General features: G+C 40.3%; 1 protein-coding gene across 6 annotated transcripts in view; it reads left to right on the top strand.

The window, feature by feature from the left end:
- LOC101735367 (zonadhesin) overlaps positions 1-14,185 on the top strand; it is a 74,361-nt gene that overhangs the window by 35,341 nt on the left and 24,835 nt on the right. Inside the window, exons 9-11 of one of the 6 annotated variants that reach the window (XM_038018719.2) lie at positions 1,551-1,736; positions 9,888-10,073; positions 13,206-13,599. In XM_038018719.2, coding sequence (XP_037874647.1) covers positions 1,551-1,736; positions 9,888-10,073; positions 13,206-13,438 — 605 coding nt within the window. In that variant the 3' untranslated portion in view covers positions 13,439-13,599. Of the gene's footprint in view, positions 1-1,550; positions 1,737-3,910; positions 4,299-9,887; positions 10,074-13,205; positions 13,600-14,185 lie in introns of those variants that run through there. The other 5 variants (XM_062675068.1, XM_038018721.2, XM_038018722.2 and 2 more) reach the window with 5 other exon arrangements.

Raw genomic sequence — 14,185 nt, 5'->3', positions numbered from 1 at the left:
TTATTGCAGTGTCTGCAAGTCTTAGGCGTATTTCTTTTACGTCTCAAAATCGACGTGCTATTTGACCCATCAGTATCCATACTGGAGTCATATGAAATAGTTACATGATGTGCGACCGCAGGGGGAGAACCCCCCGGGTCTTCAGGTTCATTCATGTACAGTAAAAGTAAAAAAAAACTTACCCTATAAAAAAAATATATAAACAAAAACTAAAATCTAAATATAAATAAAAGTATTTACAGCTTAAACAAACTTTCCTAATCTATTTACACAAAAATTATCAAATTATATTAAAACAAGAAAAAAAAGACACCCGCCACGATCGAACTGAGCAATGTTTTATGAAACAGTCGTGAAATGTACTCGAGAGTTGCTTATTTAAATTTGAGCTGAATATTTTTTTCAAATTGCATGCAAAAGTATTGAAATAAGTATTAAGTATGTTACATATTTGTACATATTATTTGTACACATTAACTGAAGCTTTGTGAACTTTGTGGCTTTTCTGAGTTTTCTGTTTGACTCTTTCATTACGTAAGCAAATGGAGTATATGCCATACAGCCAGATAAAACCTGAAAGGATGATTGGAATATATTATAGCTCAAAACACTGAAAATAGTTGAGAGACTTGTAAATACTAATAAATACTTAAATTAATTAGGTATTGTTTTTGCGCGTTTGATTTTTATTATATATTATTTATTTATACTATTTCGTCATACTTCATCGAAATAACTCATGAACATTTATTAACATAAGAGCTTATTTCGTTAAAATATTGAAGTCTACTGCGGGATTTGAACATTGGCACCGGAGCATTAATATCGGTCGATATTCATGGGATGTTATCCTATAAGCTACGACGACTTCAAAATAGTAAGCGTGGGTTGAACGCATGTTTGTAGATGATTTATTTAAGCTTGAATCCACGATGTCATCCGCGCAGCTGAGGAAAGGCAGGGCTGGCGCAGGATAATCCAGGAGAAAGTTATTAGAAGAGGCCACGAACCTCATCAATATGGATTATTGACGCAAGGAGGAGGAATTCATCTATATTTTAGACTAATAGAATAAATATTTGTTAATTGCGTAAAAATGGCTACCTCTACCACAGTAGAAATCAATTTAGATTGAATTGTTTACTGTTTATTTGTTAGTTACATTGTACGGTTTTTCTTAGCAAGTGTATAAATATTTTGTAATGAACTTTGTGTTACAGTAGCTAGCATCTCTGACTATTGGGCTGAAGGGTCGATTCTCACATCGAGCACACTATAATGTAACTCTTTGTGTTTTTTGTATATATTTATACGTATGTATATCAGTCTCTGGTTTCAATAATACACATAAAATTAGTTTGGGGCCAGACGATAGTGTATGATTTATATCCGGTCAGCTACATGATCATTTTTTAAATGATTTACTGACATTTTAATATAACTAAAATCAAAGCAGAGCAGAGCAGGCTTATGTTCTTTGGTAAATATTAAAATAACACTGTTTTTAACGATTAACTTAGGAATATTATTGAGTTACTTTATTATTTTAGTACCGAGTTGCACACGGCCCCACGAGAAACATGCCTTCGTGATGGATTGTCCGCCCGAACGGTCGTGCAAAAACAGAGGGATCAAGTTCAGTTGTCTCGCCGACCAGAAACGTGAACAGAAATGCGTTTGTGACGAAGGCTACGTACGGAACGAAAGTAACGAATGTATAGAAGAGGAAAACTGTGGTATTTATTCCATTATTACTTTTTTTAAGAACCTTTTTTTATAATTTCAACCAACTTATGTTCGGTCTTCGGCTAAGAGAGCGTGTTTTTATTTTTATCTGAGATCCAAAAAGCGCATGCAATTTTAGGGCGAGATAGTATTACGAAAACTATTTACTTAAAAGATTTCAAAATTAAATTTAAAATCAATCCGAGACAGCGAAAGCCATTCTTTTTCTTTCGAAGACATTTAATGAAAGGCATGTTAGGGGCGCGTCTGGAGAAAAACTAGATTATTGGGAAACCATGGAGTACCTAAATAGTTTTAGAAAGCTTCGCGCGCTTCAGCAATTAATTTTAAGCCTTGTTGGGAGGTATGGACATAGGAAAGATGCAATTGCAATCTACCGAGTAGACCGATGGACAGAATGTTTTTTTCAGCTTCGCTAGGAGAGGTGAGCGCGCACGTGCTGTCAGGAGGAAGATCGAATGCCATTAATATTAAGAGGCCCTTTATATCTATCATATATTCCCTATTAAGGAGCATTAAACTCACCTCCATTCTTCCCATTTCTCTTCTAAATTTTTTAAGTTCAAGCCAAATTTGATAAGAACCTGCTAGTATGGCGTTAGATTTTCGTTTAAATATAGAACTTAAGAAGTTCTTCACAAGCCAAAGCTTTTCAATATGTTATAGATTTCGCTGCCACAGCTCTCGCTCCTACTTCGCAGCATATAAGCTAACCACGTATCAATTTTTTTTATTGCCCTTGTAGGCAGACGAGCACACGACCCACCTGATGGTGAGTGGTTACCGTCGCCCATGGACTTCAACAATGCCAGGGGCAGAGCCAAGTCGCTGCCTACAATCTTTGGTTGGCTCAATAAGACATTCCGTACCTGAACTAAGCATTTCGCGGAAGAGACGTAACTGAAAAGTCCAAGAGCCTCATGCAGTTCGCCACGGGTTGCCTACCACTGCACTGGCAAACTATTGTCCATAGTCTTAATTAATTACCTATTGTGTCACTACACAATTAGGGCAGTTAAATAATTAGAGTTTTAAAGTAAACATAAAAATAGTTTTTCGGAACTATCGACACGCGGAATCGCCTAAAAAACAAGTTCACGAAAAATACGGCTTAAAAATAATAACAATATAAATACACACGGGCTATTTGAATATCAAACGCGATGTCGTTCAGTTTGTTCATAGTGTTGGCGTTCGTGAACATCATCGTACAATGTAAAAGTTGGTTCGATCAATTGTAACGAGCAAATAAATATTTCTATGTTATTTTAACTTGACAAGTTTTGTTTACACCACAGCTCCATTGCTGCCACTACTACCGCACCGAATATAGTAGAATCGATTGGAATAATAGCTATTCTTTCATTTAATTTGAAACTCGTCTCTGGTAGAGAAGCTTACCGCGCCCCACGCGTTTCCTTATAAATCTGGTCAAATTTGACGACCAATGCAGAGGAATAATACAAGCCCGAGGATGCTGTGTTTGTGTTTTGACTAAAAACCAGAACATACTTATCGTACAAAATCATCCCGTCTCTCAAAACTGATTTGTAACCTATCTGCTGATGTCAAAGAGATACTCTATTGTTCTATGCTTTACGAATGGCCTCTTATTCATTTAAGATATTCGTTATCATAGACGAACAGACGAATTTACAGCTCAATTGATCTTAACTGCAACTGGGTCCCATAGGCATCACAAAGTAAATGTCACCATCCACCTCATGTCTCAAACATAAGAGTCTAAGTCTCAATGGTCTAGTGTAACGGCTGTCCCACCCTTGTAATCCCGATCATCGTTCTCGTCGAACCCGTCACTTGCGACGAAGGGCTCGACGAGTAGGTAAATTAAGCCACAGACACAGCCCACCGAGTTTCTCTCCGGATCGTCTCAGTGGGTTGCGTTTCGGATCCAGTGGTAAATTCTGCGAAGCACGGCTCTTGCTAGGGTTGTGTTAGCAACGTCGTCAGGTTTGAGCTCCGTGAGATCACCTATCTACTAGTTAAGCTTACGCTGAAATAGCCTCTCAAGGCTATAAGGTTAGGTAGGAGAAAAAAAAACTTCAAATCGAATCGCATTACAGCTTCGCGGCAGAAACGGGGTGGTGGTACCTACCCACTATGATGCCATGTACGAAACCTAAACAACAAGTTTTTTTTCCAGAGGAATGTTCAGGCGAAAATGAGGAGTTTACCAACTGCACGAACCCATGTCCGCCGCGTACTTGCAATTCACTCGTCGCTCGTATTGATTGTAGTAAGCCCAAACCCTGCGAAGAGGGATGCGCTTGCAAACCAGATTACTTGAAACTCGACGACAATTCGGCCTGTGTTAAGATTTGCGAATGTCCGCAAATGGCTAGCTCTCCTGACTGTGCAACATTATAATACAAAGTTAAATTAATGATAATGGATTTCAAAAACATTATCCTATATTTTTTCAAGCTAATTAAGAAATTATTCTCGTATAAAGATGCTCTAAAATATTGTAAAACTCATCATAGGTAAACAAAAAAAATTATTTGTTATTAAATTGACAAATTATTATTAGATATTATTTTTTCATTGTATTTCATGAATTTCTTCAATCCCAGTTATAAAATCCTTATCGTTTAATAACGAAGCCTTAATAAACCTTAATAAAATCAAAACCTGTTTATGATAGTTACATAATTATAGGGTGAACGAGCACACGGCCTATCTGATGTTAAAGGGTTACCAGAGCCCATTGACATCTACAACGTAAACGCCGCCACTCACCTTGAGATATGAATTCTAAAAGGCTTATTACATTTGGCTGAATTTAGTCGACTGAATTCAGGAGCAAATTTAGAAGCTTCTGATTACACTGTTCTAAATTCAGTTACTGAACCAATTGTCAGTTTCAACGCGACGAAGTAGGACGGTCGTGTGCGTAAGAGGATCTACAACGTAAATGCCGCCGCGCCGCTGCTCACCTTGAGATACGAGTTCTAAGGTCTCAGGTTACTATTGTTGATCGAAGGGTCTCAGTATAGAACGGCTGCCCCGCCCTTCAAACCGAAACGCATTACTGCTTCACGGCTGAAATAGGTAGAGTGGTGGTACCTACCCGCGTGGACTCACAAAGACATCCTACCATCAGTATTTACGAAAATTATAATTTTGCGGGTTTAATTTTTATTACACGAGGTTATTCCTTCACCGTATGAAGAAGTAAACCGTGAACATCTGTTAAGTTTGTATTTCATTAGAAAAATTGTTACCTATCTGTGGGATACGATGCGAATGCCCGGGCGTGTTTTCATTCGGGCCACGACGACTTCAAATTAATAAAATAACAAAAAGAAATGTTTTCTTCTTTATTCCTGTCGGAGAGCACACTGCTTAAAGCTCACTTAGTGTTATGTAGATATTAGAGCCCGTAGAAGTGACTTATGAAAAAATAGTGATGACCTTCGAAGATAAGAAATACTTAGATGATGATTTACAGAAATTACGGCTTGAACACCGTCACTTACAAACAGATACGACAGTAACTGGTAGGACGGTGGTAGCTGCCCGTATAAAAAAATACATTTAACGCAGAATAGTCAATAAACAGTAACGTCATTCAAACTAAACTATATAGTTTGCAAACTCTGGTAACAACATAAGAAAAAAAATATATAAAAGCGAGTAGTAACGCTAGTTTTTGATCAGAATTCAACTTTAGTTCGCAAAATGAAGACGCGAATTGTGGTTTTATTGTTCTGTTGTGTTTATTATGTGTACAGCTACGGTACGTTCTCATTATTATCTATTCATATTTTATATACATTTTATTTAAATGAATTTATTGTGTACTGCTATTATTGTTTTACATGCAAACATTATTGGCCGGGTGCTTAAATAGCAATATGTATTGCACCCATTTGACTTCGAACGTGACGTGAAATTTTAAATAATATATTTATTTTTCTATTTAGACTGAAACCGCTTCGTGGCAAACGGGTACACATGCCCTACCATTAAAAGTGCCCTTACGATTACTTTACAATGGAAACGAGCAGGCAGCGCGATATTAATGGCGATACTATTATGGTAGGCAGCTACTTAGCTGTGCTCCTGGAATCGCTGACGACCATGAGCGACGGTAACCACTTACCGTTAGGCGGACTGTATGCTCGTCTGCCTACAAGGGCAATAAAAAAAAACTTCAGAGGTGTCAAGGGACACCCGGATGGAACGAAGTTCCTTTCGATTAATTAGTGAAGGAATTGTAATTATTTTTTTTAAGTTATAATAATAAATTACGGCATTATGAAGAAGAAAAAAACAATACTATGAACTAAATTACTATTGTTGAAACGCTATCTCGAGAAACTGTACTCATTACGCGGACCAATCGGATACGAGCAATGTCACGCGATAAGCGCCTACACGTTGATTGGTCAGAATGACGGAACTAAAAAGTGTCGTGACAACTTTTCGTAAGAATTTTTTCCGTCTAGCCCCCTTTCACAACGCGCGATAAGGAACTTCGTTCCAAAACTTCGTTCCAAAAGAACCTAAAAATAGTCTTGTTAAGAATGCGTTCATTTAACATGTAACGATTGAGGAAAATTATAAAATCTTATTAAGCGGGGTTTTTCTTAGAGTAAGATTTCCTGTTTTTTAAAAGCGAAGACTTGGGTACAAGTTTTCCTCGATCTTCAATGAAATAAGTGTATAGAAATTGAATTTCTAGTCTTCCAAGAATTAATCCATACAATCGTAAACCAAAACTCTTCCTTTGTTCTCCTACTTATGCTGATAGCCTTGAGAGACTATTTCAGCTTCACCCTAACGTGTGCTCACGGGGCTCAAACCGGAGTGTTGCTAACACTGACCCTAGCAAGAGCAGTGCTTCGCAGAATCTACCACCGGATCGGAAACGCGACCCACTGAGAATATCCGTCGAGAAACTCTGTGTGTGGCTGTGTCTGAGGGTTAAGTTGATCGGTTACATTTGCATTTCGTTAAATAAATGTTCTATTGTTGTTACACAGGTGTTTTAAAATGTTTGCACTTCGAAACACACACGTTTTTTATTTTGTTTGGATTAATTTTATGTCCCAACATTGTCACAATTTCTGTTTATACTCGAATTTACAAGAGACATTATGTTTTGCATGATATTAGTTTGCCTCACTTTACAATAGTTTAGAAATACACGATGGTTTTTTTTAGTTTTTCCTCTTTTCGAGAGGGTTTCACGGTTAAACTTTCCTTTTGGGTCCGTCGATTTTTGGGCCGGGGTGGGGGTGGGAGGGTGGGAGGGGGTAAGGGTTTACTCCCCGCACCATTCCCACCCCGCGGAACCCCATGGTTATGAAAATATTCACGGTTAATGTTTTGAGGTTAGAATAGCACTATTTAGTCAACATAGGGTTAAAATTTCAATTATGGTCCATTATTTTTGAATTGTGGAGGGAGGGGTGTAAGGGATTACCACTGCACCATCACCAAGCCGCAGATCCCCATGGCTATGAAGATATCCTTATTTGAATGACTTAACTGTTTATCGATTATTTTGCGTTAAATGTATAATTTTTATTAAGGCATAATTTTCTCTTGGCTTGGTTTGGCTCTTTCATTACGCAAGCAAATGGAATATAGCCCATACAGCCAAATAAAACCTGAAAGGATGATTGGGATATATTATAGCTCAAAACACTGAAAATAGTTGAGAGACTTGTAAGTACTAGTAAATACTTAAATTAAATAAGTACCTATTGTTTTTGCGCGTTTGATTTTTATTATATATTATTTATTTATGCTATTTCGTCATACTTCATCGAAATAACTCATGAACATTTATTAACATAAGAGCTTCTTTCGTTAAAATATTGAAGTCTACTTGCGGGATTTGAACATTGGCACCGGTGTATTAATATCGGTCGATATTCATGGGATGTTATCTTTTAAGCTACGACAACTTCAAAATAGTAAGCGCGGGTTGAACGCATGTTTGTAGATGATTCATGATGCTTGAATCCACGATGTCATCCGAAAAACTGTGCTACATCAAGATGTCTGTGTTTTAAAAACAAAATATTATGTACTTCCAAATGCCATTTGAGCTTACCCTGCAAAAATAAATAGCTATATGGACTGATAAAGTATTATAATATAAAGATTTACTTTTATACTTTGACATTTATAATTACTTAATTATCAGACTGATTACTTGCCAAATGAAAATTTGATTTTATAAGAATAAATATAAGTTGATTTTGTGATACGTTAAAAGTTAATAGATAGTTGATTTTAGAAGTTTTAATTAGTAAGATAATATGAATATATTATTATTATTTTACGGTATGACTGTTACCCGATTGTCTCAATAAGTGTTATAATAAAAAAATATTATTAACAACGTGTTTTATTACAGAAACCATTTACCTTATACATTTCCTAATACGATATTGGAATCATATACAATTCCGAGGAAATTTATACATTTCCTAGGATATCTATGCATTAAATAGTTTTTCAAACAATATTTTATACATTTCCTAAATAGTATCGGAATTGTACACATTTCCTAGGATTTGTATACAATTCCTTGATTTCATACATTTCCGGTAACATATAGATATATACCTAGTCAGGTCATAAGTATTGTCACACGGTAAAAACTTTTCTTTTAGAATGCTGGCCACAAAAAAGTTTATTGAATTCGAATTTCGAATTGTTCATGAAAATAAAAATGTATACTTTTAGAATTTTACTCATTTTTAAATATGGAGTGGACGCTTAAAGAAGACCGTGTTGCAGTTATTGCGTTGCATCGTTGCGGTTACGCGCCAATTCAAATTTTTAACATACTGAAAATTTTGAATAGAACCAAAAGATTCGTTTATCGTACCATCAAACGATACAATGAAGACTCTAGTGTAGATGACAGGTCAAAAAGTGGTCGCCCTCGGTCTGTTAGGACTCCAGCAGTGATAAAAGCTGTGAAGGCGCGAATTCAAAGAAATGCCAAACGTAAGCAGAAAATGTTGGCCCTTCAGATGGGGTTAGGCAGAACCACGGTGAAAAGGGTGTTAAATGAAGACTTAAAGCTTCGGGCATATCGGAGAAAAACAGGACATCGTTTGAATGCTCGTCTAATGGACCTGAGACTGAAGAGATGCCGCGCTTTGTTGAAGCGGTACGCGGGATAAAAATATCGGGAAATTATTTTTTCGGATGAAAAAATTTTTACCGTAGAAGAGAGCTACAACAAACAAAATGATAAGGTGTACGCACACAGTAGTGAAGAAGCGAGCAACCGTAGTCCGCGTGTCCAACGAGGTCATTTTCCATCCTCGCTCATGGTATGGTTGGGAGTTTCTTATTGGGGCTTAACAGAGGTACATTTTTGTGAGAAAGGTGTAAAAGCGAATGCAGTTTTGTATCAAAATACAGTCCTGACGAACCTTGTGGAACCTGTTTCTCATACCATGTTCAATAACAGGCACTGGGTATTCCAACAAGATTCGGCGCCAGCTCATAGAGCGAAGAGCACACAAGACTGGGTGGCGGCACGTGAAATCGACTTCATCCGGCACGAAGACTGGCCCTCCTCCAGTCCAGCTTTGAATCCGTTAGATTACAAGATATGGCAACACTTGGAGGAAAAGGCGTGCTCAAAGCCTCATCCCAATTTGGAGTCAAGACATCCTTGATTAAGGCAGCCGCCGTTATTGACATGGACCTCGTTCGTGCTGCGATAGACGACTGGCCGCGCAGATTGAAGGCCTGTATTCAAAATCACGGAGGTCATTTTGAATAAACTTTAGTGTCATAAGAATCTATGTTTTGTTAAGTTCATTTTGGTATATGAATGGTTACATAATGAATAAACTTGTTTCAATTATTTTACATGTGACAGAATTTATGACCTGACTAGGTACGTATGTATATCAGTCTCTGGTTCCAATATTACAGACAAAATTAGTTTGGGGCCAGACGATATGTATGATTTTTACCCAGTCAGTTACGTGATATTTTTTTTAAATGATTTACTGACATTTTAATATAACTAAAATCAAAGCAGAGCAGAGCAGGCTTGTGTTCTTTGGTAACAATTAAAATTACACTGTTTTTAACGATTAACTTAGGAATATTATTGAGTTACTTTATTATTTTAGTACCGAGTTGCACACGGCCCCACGAGAAACATGCCTTCGTGATGGATTGTCCGCCCGAACGATCGTGCAAAAACAGAGGGATCAAGTTCAGTTGTCTCGCCGACCAGAAACGTGAACAGAAATGCGTTTGTGACGAAGGTTACGTACGGAACGAAAGTAACGAATGTATAGAAGAGGAAAACTGTGGTATTTATTCCATTAATACTTTTTTTAAGAACCTTTTTTTTATAATTTCAACCAACTTATGTTCGGTCTTCGGCTAAGAGAGCGTGTTTTTATTTTCATCTGAGATAAAAAAGCGCATGCAATTTTAGGGCGAGATAGTATTACGAAAACTATTTACTTAAAAAAAATTTTTTGTGTACCGGAATTCAAAATTAAATTTTAAATCAATCCGAGACAGCGAAAGCCATTTTTTTTCTTTCGAAGACATTTAATGAAAGGCATGCTAGGTGCGCTGTCTGGAGAAAAGCTAGATTATTGGGAAACCATGTAGTAAATAGTTTTAGAAAGCTTCGCGCGCTTCAGCAGTTAATCTTAAGCCTTGTTTGGAGGTATGGACATAGGAAAGATGCAATTGCAATCTACCGAGTAGACCGATGGACAGAATGTTTTTTTCAGCTTCGCTAGGAGAGGTGAGCGCGCACGTGCTGTCAGGAGGAAGATCGAATGCCATTAATATTAAGAGGCCCTATCTATCTATCATATATCCCCTATTAAGGAGCATTAAACTCACCTCCATTCTTCCCATTTCTCTTCGTAATCTTTTAAGTTGAAGCCAAATTTGTTAAGAACCTCCTAGTATGGCGTTAGATTTTCGTTCAAATATAGAACTTAAGAAGTTCTTCACAAGCCAAAACTTTTTAATATGTTATAGATTTCGCTGCCACAGCTCTCGCTCCTACTTCGCAGCATATAAGCTAACCACGTATCAATTTTTTTTTATTGCTCTTGTAGGCAGACGAGCACACGACCCACCTGATGGTGAGTGGTTACCGTCGCCCATGGACTTCAGCCATGCCAGGGGCAGAGCCAAGCCGCTGCCTACAATCTTTAGTTGGCTCGTTTGTAACATCATGGAATTTGTTACTTTTTATTGTGTGATCCTTAGGTAGGTTTGTTTCCAACAGTTCAGTAAGTTCTGCTAGTTAGATATTCCAAGAAACTAGGAATACTTCCGGCGTGGAAGATGAAACTCCGACACTCAAGAAGATCATAGTGTTCTTTATACGCGTCCTTCAAAATAGTTCAAACAGGTGCAGTCCCTATGATTGTTGTTGGTTTTAGTAAGAACTTCTTTTGTGGAGTTTAATTTCTCTTTTTTTGACAATCCTTTTTGAACTCCACCTACTGACTTTCCGCTTTATACGTATGATTTCCACTACTCTATGATGGCGACCACTTGCCTTTATAAAAGTATAGATAGATAGGTACCTACTTTACGCTGAAACTTGTTTATAAAAATAATTTATTTTTCTACTGCATAAAATACTTCCTCAAAATATCAAGAATAGACATTAATCAACTGAGCCCCACCCACATTGAATATGATCATCATCATGATTCTGCCAGTAATGTTCCTGTTAACGAGGCTTCTTGATATATATAACACGCGGCAGCAACTTGTGATGGCCGCGCGTGTTTTGTTGAATCACGGAGGCTCCTTTGTAATGGATGCGCCAACAAAAATTATGTGAAGCGGGCGCGCGCGATCGCACGGCCGGTCGGTGGCGGAATGGGATGGCGGCGGCGCGCGCGCGTCCCGTAGAGGGGGGGGCACCACTTCGTTCGTTAACAGTTCCCTTTTTTTTTTTTTTTGGTCAGGAGGAAATCGCCAGACTTCCGCCCTCCCCTGGGGATGGAAGGCGGGGCATGTCGGAGTCGAACTGACTAAAACCTCCTGTCGCTCAACAACCCGCGTCCGAACCTCGCATGGGACAGAACCCATGCAAAGGCAAAGGGGGGAAAGTGAAGCGTTTAGTGCGGAGCACATCTCTCCCATCACCCTCCCCCTCGGGACGCCGGACCGGCGGTCGTCGGCGCCACGACCACCAGCCCTCTCGGTCGGCAGGCTATCCGGAGCCCGCCTAGATGGCGCCGGTTAGAATGGTCTATCCTACGGAATACCCCGCTGGGTCAGAACCAGCGTGGGTCGAGGATAGCCGGCCTTCCATCACCCGGATGCTCTTGCGTAAAACGCGTGCAGAGCAGCTTGCACGTCGTCTTCTTAGGCCCCCTTCGCCTGTCCCCAGACCGACATATGAAGGGGACCCGAAACACTTAGAGGGCCAGGGCTTGGGCGAGATCCGCCTCCCTGGCCCCCGCTCGACGGCGGCGGGCTTGCGTGTCTCTCACGCGCCCCGCCGCCTCCTTCTGCGAGATGGTGCACTCGCAGAAGTCGAGCATCGCCTTCCACGACTCGTCGTCGCCGAGCATCGATGCCACAACACTCGGCAACGACAAGTCGTTTCCTATTTTTGCGACGAGGACACGGCGCCACCCCTCCCATGCGGGGCAGGCGACGAGCGTGTGCTCCGCCGTGTCCAAGCCGCAACCACAATGGTGGCACTCTGCCGTCGGCTCGGCTCCGATCCGGTGCAGGAACTCACCGAAGCAACCATGCCCAGTGAGCACCTGCGTGAGCCGGAAAGTGAGGCGTCCTCTGTCACGATTCACCCAATTCACAAGAACCGGGCGAATCGCCTCGACGGTCCTACGACCAGCCGAAGGATCGGCCAGCCGTCTGGACCATGCCTCCAGCACGGACCGCCGAGATTGGGCCCTCCGCGCTCTGACCACACTGGGGCTGGGACGTGCCACGCCCCGGATACGAAGGTCAGCCCGCCACTGATAGTCAGCAGCGAGCGCCTCCGCCTCCAGGACCCAAGGCGGCGTCCCAGCCAGTACACACGCCGCCTCGAAAGAGATGGTGCGATAACCACGGATGACCCTGACCGCGATGGTGCGTTGCGGCCGTTGCAGCAGCTTCGCTACCCCCACGGCCAGGGACTGGCCCCACACGGGCGCCCCGTATAGGGCCATTGATCGCACCACCCCTGTATAGAGACGGCGCGTCACCTGGTCAGGCCCCCCGACATTGGGAAGGAGCCGGCTTAACGCGCCGGCCACCCCCAACAAACGAGGGACCAGATTCTGAAAGTAACAGTTCCCTTAGTCAAAAGTTGAATTTTTATGGTGGATTAAAGCAGAGTGTATTTTTTAAGTAAAAATCTTACATGAGCATAATAAACACTTATAATATACATGGATTGACGAAGTTTATTGCACAGTATATAGAATGTTTGTACGTTTTTTTAGATAAGTGCTCGGAACCGAACGAAGAACACACAGATTGCAAGAGAACATGTCCTCCAGAATTGTGCATTTCCATTATTGCGTTGTTCAATTGTAAAGCTGACGAACCATGTGAAGCTGGATGCGCTTGCAAGCCCGGTCACTACAGACAACAGAACAACACGTCGTGCATACCAGCGTGTCAGTGTCAAGAAATGGCGGGAACTCCGGAGTGCCGTGCGACTATCGAGCAATGACAAACGCACACGCACAAGGCGCGACCTTACAACGTCAACTTGTTTTTGCCATAGCCAATCAATTTTGTTTCTGCATATTAAAGCAAGAGAATTAAGACATCAAGGTTTTTGCATAATGTATTTTACTTGGTATATAAAGCAAATAAATATCTAAACGCGTGTGCCTGTGTATCAGTAAAATCCACGCCAATACCGAAACCCCTGTAGATGTCTCAAATATTAAGTGTATAATCTATGGGTACACGCAATTTCACGCAAAGCCTACGGATTTTAAGTTGTATGCAGAAGTAGGTGCAGAAGTAGGTATGAAAGTCTTATCTGGATAAAAATGGCTACAAGCGGGTATTGACTGTTTTCAAGAGACGTGTGGGGAATAAATCAGTTTAAACAAAATTCTATCATTAACAGCTTTATTAATAAATGTCATACATATTATAACAGAACAAAATTAAAAAAAAATCAGTGCTTTTGCTCTGAATATTCCTCAGTATAAGCACAAGGAAGCACTGATAGGTCGGCTTTACAAAGTAAATAATACCCGACAGCTATCTAGGGATAGACAATTATTGAACTGGTGGTAGGACCTCTTCTTATGAGTCCGCGCGGGTAGGTACCACCACCCCGCCTATTTCTGACGTGAAGCAGTTATGCGTTTCGGCTTGAAGGGTGGGGCAGCCATTGTAACTATACCGAGACGTTACAACTTATCGTACAACCCAACGTAACAACTCAAGGTGGGTGGCGCAT

The sequence above is a fragment of the Bombyx mori genome, chromosome 22 (genome assembly GCF_030269925.1).
Source record: "Bombyx mori chromosome 22, ASM3026992v2".
NCBI classification, from domain to species: domain Eukaryota; kingdom Metazoa; phylum Arthropoda; class Insecta; order Lepidoptera; family Bombycidae; genus Bombyx; species Bombyx mori.
Note: the sequence above shows the minus strand (reverse complement) of the source record. Positions and strands in the feature narration are given on the sequence as shown.